At 51.2% G+C, this 8192-nt stretch overlaps 2 protein-coding genes and 1 non-coding gene across 3 annotated transcripts; 2 read left to right on the top strand and 1 right to left on the bottom strand.

Moving 5' to 3' along the window:
• The first annotated feature begins 1811 nt into the window (after positions 1 to 1811).
• TRNAP-CGG (transfer RNA proline (anticodon CGG)) lies at positions 1812 to 1883 on the top strand. The gene has a single exon. It is a non-coding gene; the product is annotated as a tRNA-Pro (tRNA).
• A 169-nt stretch (positions 1884 to 2052) lies between these two features.
• On the top strand, positions 2053 to 3306 carry LOC123086486 (alpha carbonic anhydrase 1, chloroplastic-like). The gene is made up of 2 exons (XM_044508255.1): positions 2053 to 2487; positions 2578 to 3306. Exons 1-2 carry the CDS (start codon positions 2185 to 2187, stop codon positions 3127 to 3129), a joined length of 855 nt encoding a protein of 284 aa, XP_044364190.1. The 5' UTR covers positions 2053 to 2184; the 3' UTR covers positions 3130 to 3306.
• A 173-nt stretch (positions 3307 to 3479) lies between these two features.
• Positions 3480 to 7005, bottom strand: LOC123086488 (uncharacterized protein At1g76070). The gene is made up of 3 exons (XM_044508256.1): positions 5694 to 7005; positions 5540 to 5594; positions 3480 to 3664 (listed from the first exon to the last, which is right to left on the bottom strand). Exon 1 carries the CDS (start codon positions 6797 to 6799, stop codon positions 6050 to 6052), a length of 750 nt encoding a protein of 249 aa, XP_044364191.1. The 5' UTR covers positions 6800 to 7005; the 3' UTR covers positions 3480 to 3664; positions 5540 to 5594; positions 5694 to 6049.
• Between the last annotated feature and the right edge of the window lie 1187 nt (positions 7006 to 8192).

Below are 8192 nucleotides of genomic sequence, written 5' to 3'. Positions count from 1 at the left end.
CGTAGGTCTCATTGTGGGCCTCCTCACACCGACATCATCGCCCGGCAGACCTTCACCGCCGCGGGCCTCATTGACGGCCTCCTCGCGCCCGCCTCATCGCCCAGAGGACCTGCTCCGTCGCGGGGCTCATCGTCGGCCTCCGGTGGCGAAGGTCCGCTAGGCGATGAGACCGACGATGAGGCTTGCGGCAGCGAAGGTCTGCCAGGCGATGAGGCCAGTGCGAAGAGGCCGACGACGAGGCCCGTCGCGGAGCAGGTCCGCTGGGCGATGAGACCAGCGCGAGGAGGCTGGCGATGAGACCTGCAACGGCGAAGGTCCGCCAGGCGACGAGGCCGGTGCGAAGAGGCCGACGATGAGGCCCGCAGTGGAGCAGGTCCGCCGGGCAGTGGCGGAGCTACAACGAACAAACTGGGCGGGCCAAACTAATGAAGAGCGCAAAAAAATATGAAAATTTGAACCATATACTATTTCAGTAGGCATAGACAATATGGAGCTGCATACTTGTTCTCATTGATTAGAAGATGCACACACATATTTATGTACATATATACTAGTACTAAACAAAAGAAGCCACAGTAGCTTACCATCGGTCATGGTCATCATGGATTCATGGTACAAATCAGCTTTCCGATCCTGGGTCACCTGTGCTGTTACATACTACTGTACTACTCTACAAATCAAGAGAGAAATTCACCTATGTCTGGGTCACCTGCAGCACGGCAATGACGCCGGAGTGGTCATTCGTCACAAGGACCGGCAGCTCAATAGCAGCCGCTGCTTGTTACTCTGCTTCTTGCTGCTGCTGCCGGATCGCCACTGGCCGGGTCGCCGCTGCAGCTACTGCGACCACATCAGATGGAGGATGCTGGGATGCGGGATGGATTGCTACTGGGAAGGGTAGGGGCTAGCTCCGACTAGCCGGACCTCTGCCGTCGGCCGGCGCCGTGCCCTAGTCGTCCTAGTGGAGTCCACGAACAGGGGATGGGGATGGATGTGAGCGGTGGGTGCGGTGTGCAGCTTTATTGGACTGAGCGTTTGGGGCTTTGGGCCATGACGCTATTGATTATGGGCTGTGCGCTATGTGGCTGTGGGCTGGGCTTTGAGCATATGTATTAAAAAAAAGTTTGGCAATTTTGCTGGGCGAGCCACGGCACGGTTTTGTCCATGAGTAGCTCCGCCAGTGCTGCCGGGCGAGGAGGCCGTCGCGATGAGGCTGACGATGAAACCCGCGGCAGTGAAGGTCCGCCGGGCGAATCGCCCGACACGAGGAGGCCGACGGTGAGGCCTGCGGCGGTGATGTTCCGCGGGGCGTTGAGGCCGGTGCGAGAAGGCCGATGATGAGGCCCGCGACGGAGACTCGTATTATTATTCATAAATAAACGATTATTATTTGCAAAATAGTGCACTGCATGCCTAGGAATCAATAGCAAGGACATACGAATATGTGGTATTATTCGTCAGACGAAACGAAACGCATACGAAACAAAACATGGATGAAACTAGCATACAAACAGTCCTGCCGCCACCCCACTAAGCGGCAGGGAGCACATGCAGCCCCCCGTTCCGTTCTTGGGTGCTTGCTGGCTGTTATGCGCCTGCTGCCGCCAGACCATGTGGTTATACAATAGTGCACTGCATGATCATGATCTATTACACAGAAACAGGCCTAAACATCAGGCGTCAAGGTGATTTCGATCACCTCGCGCTTGTAGGACTTCTCTGGAGCGAAGAGAATTTTTAGATCCCGTCGATGATGATGATTGCAACATATTCGGATAAAATTGATTTATGTCGCCCGTTAGATATGAATTGGGTGTTTGGTCTAGTGGTATGATTCTCGCTTCGGGTGCGAGAGGTCGCGAGTTCGATTCTCGCAACACCCCATTTTGTCTCTCCTTTTTTTTACAGCCAGAAACAAAAAAAACTCTCTCCAGTCCAGGTAGCTGCCAGCACAGTGCCACAACCGAGACGGACGTCAAGCCTCAGCACGGCAGCAGACAGAGCGCTATTCTTGGCGCCAAGCAAATTAAGCTCCTCCCCCTTCTACCTCCTCTCCCGTCCACCCGTCCCAGCCAGCCACCGCGTTTCGTGCCTGTAAATAGTCACGCGGCAAAGCGGCCGGTCTCGCGCGATCGATCCCTTTGACTTGATCAATCAGGAGAAGGCAAGAAAAAGGGTCGATCCATGGTGCCGGCAATGGCGTCCCGCCGGGCCGTCCTCGTCATGGTCGTCGCCGTCGCGGCGGCGTCGTCCGTTGCAGCCGACGATCCGGACTACAGTTACGTGTCGGGGGCCAAGCTGGGCCCGGAGAACTGGGCCAAGCTGAGCCCCAAGTACAGCGCCTGCAACGGCGGCGCTGCGGCGAGGAAGCAGTCCCCCATCGACATCGTCACCAAGAGCGCCGTCCCCAAGCCCGACCTCGACCCCCTCACCCGCACCTACGTCGCCACCGACGCCACCCTCATCAACAACGGCAAAGAAATCTCGGCAAGTCCCTTCCATTGACGCCTCCAAGCCGGCGACGCGCGCGCGTCCATGTACACTACTGACCGGCCGATTTGGTAAATGGCGATGCAGATGACGTTCAACGGTAAGCCTGGCGGCGTGACCATCGGCGGCAAGGCCTTCAGCCTCAAGAAGCTCCGGTGGAAGACGCCCTCGGAGCACACCATCAACGGCAAGAGGCACCCGGTCGAGGTCCAGCTCGTCCACGAGAGCGACGCCGGCTCCGGCGAGCTCGCCATCATCGCCATCCTCTACAAGGTCGGCGCCCCGGACTCCTTCTACTTCCAGCTCAAGCGGAAGCTGGCGGAGCTGGCGGCCGACCGGTGCAGCTACGGCGAGCAGGACGCGCGCGTGGCGGCCGGCCTGGTGCACCTGCGCTCGCTGGAGAAGCGGACGGGGAGCTACTTCCGGTACATGGGCTCCCTCACGGCGCCGCCGTGCGCCGAGAACGTCTACTGGAACGTGCTGGGCAAGGTGAGGCAGATGACCAAGGAGCAGATCGACCTCGTCACCGCGCCGCTGCCGGCCGCCGCCAAGCAGAACGCCCGGCCGGTGCAGCCGCTCAACGGCAGAGTCGTCACCTTCTACAACCCGCCCAACAGTACCATCTCCTTCGACATGTGATCTTACCCCATTAGATGGAATGCTAATTAACCTAGAAATCAACGTACTGATCAGCTAATCTCGTGTTTGCCTTGTCATTATCTCTTCGCTGCTTTACTCAGATGAAACATTGTCAGAAAGATCTTGGCATGATACCTTGTTGTAGTACTAATTATAACGATCATCTGAAACTCTGAATCATATTAGCTACTGCACTGGCCAAGATTCCAGGGCCAATTTAGTAATACCCCAATACTATCTGAAATTCAGTCTAGTTTATCTGAATTCGGAATCGTTTCTGAACTTTCCTTATCTTGATGCAACGAACCAGAAGCGCAAAATTAAAATTGGGTACACTGCAAGTGAATACATACATTCCCCAGTTTTCTTATTCCATCCTTGTTAACAGCATCAGAATGAATAGCACATACAATTGCTATTTAGTTTGGAAAATAAATCCAGTGACTCCAGGGCTGGCGATTATCCCTTCTGTGATAACTGAGCCTGATGGCATATACTCGCTCTTGCGGCACAACAAATCCGTGTGGTCCATTGCCTGAAATGTAGAAAGGCATTTAGTTTGGAAATTCGACATGAACAATACTCCCGAAGAGTCGTAGGGTTAGGAAGCCCACATTATCACGATATTGAATGGCACTGTTTCCGACATAGACTCCGTACCAACTCGTGTTACTATTTAGATTCAAACAAGAGAGAAATTCCAGGTTTACGTCCATCATCAGAAATAACAAATAATTCCATTGTGTCCAGTCAATATTCCAGCAGAAATTAGCTAATTCCAGGTAAGTTGATGCTTAATGCCAGTGGATTTCATGCAGAAACTATTCTTTTTCTACTTAGCTCTTTTGTTTGCACTGAAATCCTGCAAACTAGTAATTCTTGTGGTGCCAATAGCACTAAACTTAAAAATGTATGCCAAACTAGTAACTCTTGAAAATGCACCTGGCGCAACGACTCGCTCTTGGAACCATCACTAATGATATTCAGAACTCGAAGCAACCAATAAGTTTAATACCAAGGACTGCACCATGTTTTGACAATTTACACCTTTCTCATTACAGTAGAATTCGTTTGGAGGTTATGGTACACATTATGCGACACCATTACCAGCTCTTCAGTGATTTACATGCCCAGAAATGTTCAGGCAACAGAAAAACAGAAGCCACCCACGGTATCCATAGCTCAACTTACATTCAATGTGATATGCAAACTTGACTAGCCAGAGTTAAAGTTTCTACATTCCTCTCTTCAGAGCAATTAAATTTGAATGTACTGTAATATTTTAGTTGTAGATATCCAGTTAGTTAGAAGTTAGTGGAGAGGTCTGTACTAGCCAATATACAGGAGCGCAGTTTGGGATTTTGAGATAATCAATATTCATGGCATCATAACCCCATTACAGTGATGCATGACGGAGCCAACGATCTTTTTTTTTTGATGGACTGACGGTGATAAAATGCATACTCTGCAACAATAAATAGATAACTAAAACAACGATGCAGCTAGTGGACAATGCAAAATGGCACCTCTGTATATATAGGCTGCATACTGGATCCTCAATTTATGATGTAACAACATAAATTCAAGTTTGAGAAGGGATACGGAGGATCATGGTTTTCAATTTCAGTTTCAGAAAAATTTCAGCACCAACTGAAATCATCGAAATTCAGCGAATTTCAGTTTTCATTTCAGTCAAAGGGCCGAAATATTCACTTGAATTCAATTAAGATTTTGAATATTTTGAAAAACATTTGAATTTATGTGTACTACTGAAACTGCTGAAATTAATGAAATTCAGTGAATTTCATTGAAATCTCACCGAAAGTGAAAACCATGTGGAGGATCAAGGATACTAGCACATGTTTACTACAATAGAATTAACAGTAAAGCACATAATCAGTCACTTAACAAGGAACAGTGCAGCTGTTTCTGTAGTTTCGGAGCCAGAATTCGTGAATAGGACAAATAGTGTATTCAGATGCGTGATCAAACTCGAAAACATGACAGCTTACACTACTAATATAAACAGTGACGAAGTCAAATAAACTGATGTGCGATGAAAGAATAATTTAAGGCGTGTGTGTCACCAAGTAAGTGGCGCGCCCAAATCTAACCACGAAACAAACAGATCTGCGACGAAGTAGTGGCTGCTTTTCTGCAATCTACCGAAGGCTTAGGTTTATTTAATTTCACTAATCTGGATGAAGTCGCACTTGAGCAAGGAATGCTGGGCAGAGTACTAACATATTTTAGGGAAACTATGTGCTGAAAAGAAGTGGTTGTACAGCTAAAGTTGAATTTTCATATTGTATTCAGGTCCCTGACGGCAGAGTATTGCACAATTCAAAATCTGTCCCCATTGTGAGTAGGAATGACTAGATGGACACGGTGAAAGCTGGATTAAACTCACTGGAATAAGAGGAATGCCTTTGGAGCTGTGGTCATGGCCCATGACGACATCGTTCCTGTAATAAGAGACAAATGGAAGGTTGTAAGAAAGGACGGTGAGAAACAATGCAGTGACACGACAGCTGAGGAAGAAAATTCGAGGGCCGACGTTCTACCTCTCAAGCTATGCTGCTGATCTTCTGCAAGAAGATGGTGGTGCAAGGTATGTTGTCAAGATTAGTTCTGAAATTTTCATCAAATTTCCACAGGATGTCAGGACTGCATTGTCAAGAACATGTGAAATTGCAACAATTCAGAAACGAGCCAAAAGCAGATGAGGAAACTAGCAAAATTTTGTCTGATTTTCAAATCCATATCATGATCCCACAAATGTGTTGTCCTAATTAATACTATCAGTATATACAGACAAACAGAAACAAGTTTACTAAGCCTAGAGCACGGCAACAACAAGCAGCAGAAGCGGACACAAACCAAACCCAACCCGAGAGCAAAATTAAATCTCCTGCCCGCGCTACAACGGCCCGGATTTCGCCACGCGGTCGTCCACCTCCATCTGGGCCGCCCAATCCGCCGCCCGCCTCCCCGACGCGAACCGCATGACCCCTCCCAGCCCGGGCGCCGGCGCCGGCGCGGCCTCCTCCGTCTCGGCCGCCTTCGCCTCCCTCCGCCTCGCTGCCGGTGGCGGGGGAGGCGGGGACCAGTCGACGCTCTCCACGGCGCTCTTCCGCGAGCGGCTGCGGCGCATGAGGAAGCCGAGTCCAGGGCAGCAGCCGGAAGGAGGGCGCTCCGAGGGGGGCGGGCGAGGCCTGCGCCGCGCCCTCTCGCGCTCGGAGAGCACCTTCCCGATGCACGAGACCTTGGGGGAGCTGGGCTCGTCCTCCGGGACGGCGGGCCTCGGGTTGCGGCCGCCGCCGCCGGTCTTGGCCTTCTTGGGGAACATGGCGGGCGGGTGCTGCTGGTGGGTCCGCCGCGCGCCGCCCTGGCCGAGCTTCCCGGAGAGGCCGATGATGGGCGCCGCCGTGGGCTTCAGGTTCCCGGAGAAGCGCTGCGACGCGGCGCCGTTGTGGTGGTGGTGGTGGTGCTGGCCGGGCGCGCTCGGGTTGTGGGCCTTGAGCAGGCACTTGGGGTTGGTGTTCTCCTTGAGGGAGTCGTCGCGGTCGTAGACGCCGCCGACGTCCGCCCAGGCGATGTCGTCGCCGATGCGCAGCCGCGTCGAGTCCGGCGGGTAGCCGCCGCGGTCGCGCGAAGTTGACGTCGCCATGAGAGAGGAGGAGAGATCGGTGGGAGGAGGGGCGGGGAGGGGAGGGGAGGAAGAAGTCGTCGGCGGGTTCAGGTTCCGGTTCCGGTTGGTCGGCGTGTGGCGCGGTTTAAAAGGAGGGAGGGAGTCGTATGCGCTCGCGTCGTTGGGGATTGCCGGGAGCGTGGCTGGGTGCGTGCGGGTGGGCGTCCTTTTCTTTCCGCCTCGATTTGTTTTCCCTCTCGGTATAGTAAACGGTTTATCAAAAGTCGGAGGAGTTGTGGTTTGTGTGGGCCTGGTTTACAACACACCGGGGTCAGGATGGCTCCAGGAAAACCCTGCTCCAGATTCTAGAAGCACCAGCGTTGCGATGCTACCCGTGGGCGGCGTGTGCGTGGACGGAGAAGGCCAGTAAAGAATCTTGTGTTGAATTTTTTTTTCTGAAAACTTGAATTAACAATCTAATTGCCGATTTGAGTATGTATAGGATGAGGCAAGAACATTTCTTTAGTTGAGTTTTTGGTAAGATTTGATTTGATTTGGGTACAGCTAGGAGAAGGCAAAAAAAAGTTTTAATTTAGTTGAGATTTTGGTAAGATTTGATTTAATTTTATTTAGACATGACATAATTTTGATAAGATTTGATTGAGTAAATGTAGGGTATACTCCCTCCGTTCCAAATTATTTGTCTTAGATTTGTCTAGATACAGAGGTATCTAACACTAAAATGAGTCTAGATACATCCGTATCTAGACAAATCCAAGACAAGTAATTCGAAACGGAGGGAGTAGGTTTTAGTAGGAAAAAGAAAAGGAAGTACTGATTTAATTTAGTTATTCTAAACCAAAGAAGGGATCGTAGAAAAAAAACATAGAGGGGAATGGGAGAAGGTTAGAAAGTAGAGATTTTTTTAATATTGTGAGCATGGAAATACCTAGTGCGATATCCCCCGATATCCACATCACAGTCCAAGCGCCCAACTCATGAGCAAACGCGCCTGGGATAACCACAAACGCATGTGATCGCATGAGCAACAGGTAACTTTTCGACCTGACCCGTATCATTCGCACAGGGTACAATCCACGTCTCTAAAGGGCGGAAAGAAAACCCTCGAACCCACCCACCCCCTTCTCTACCAATCGAGAGGCGACGACGCACACCTCGATCCCCTCCGCCTAGCGACTGAGAGCAACACATCTGTCTTCCTCTGACGATGTCTCCCAGTGCTAGCCTCCGAGTTTCTTTGCCCTCCGGCGGTGACCCAGTGGTCGTCTCCTTCCCCGGGTTCCACCATGCCACAAAGCTTTTGTCCCTTCCGGCAACGGCGGTCGCCCGACGGCTATCTTCCTTATCCTTTGACGAAGGTTATTACACTCCTTCTCCTCATTCTCCACCTCGTTTTGTTTTTCTATGCCCC

Source organism: Triticum aestivum, chromosome 4A, assembly GCF_018294505.1.
Source record: "Triticum aestivum cultivar Chinese Spring chromosome 4A, IWGSC CS RefSeq v2.1, whole genome shotgun sequence".
NCBI lineage: Eukaryota > Viridiplantae > Streptophyta > Magnoliopsida > Poales > Poaceae > Triticum > Triticum aestivum.
The sequence above is the reverse complement of the archived record's forward strand: the minus strand, read 5'-3'. Positions and strand labels throughout refer to the sequence as shown.

Excerpts from the sequence above, each read along its gene's own strand:
- LOC123086486 (XM_044508255.1), top strand. The coding sequence starts at position 2,185 with ATGGTGCCGGCAATGGCGTCCCGCCGGGCCGTCCTCGTCATGGTCGTC. Across the intron at positions 2,488-2,577 it reads ACAACGGCAAAGAAATCTCG|ATGACGTTCAACGGTAAGCC; the intron begins GCAAGTCCCTTC and ends ATGGCGATGCAG.
- LOC123086488 (XM_044508256.1), bottom strand. The coding sequence starts at position 6,799 with ATGGCGACGTCAACTTCGCGCGACCGCGGCGGCTACCCGCCGGACTCG.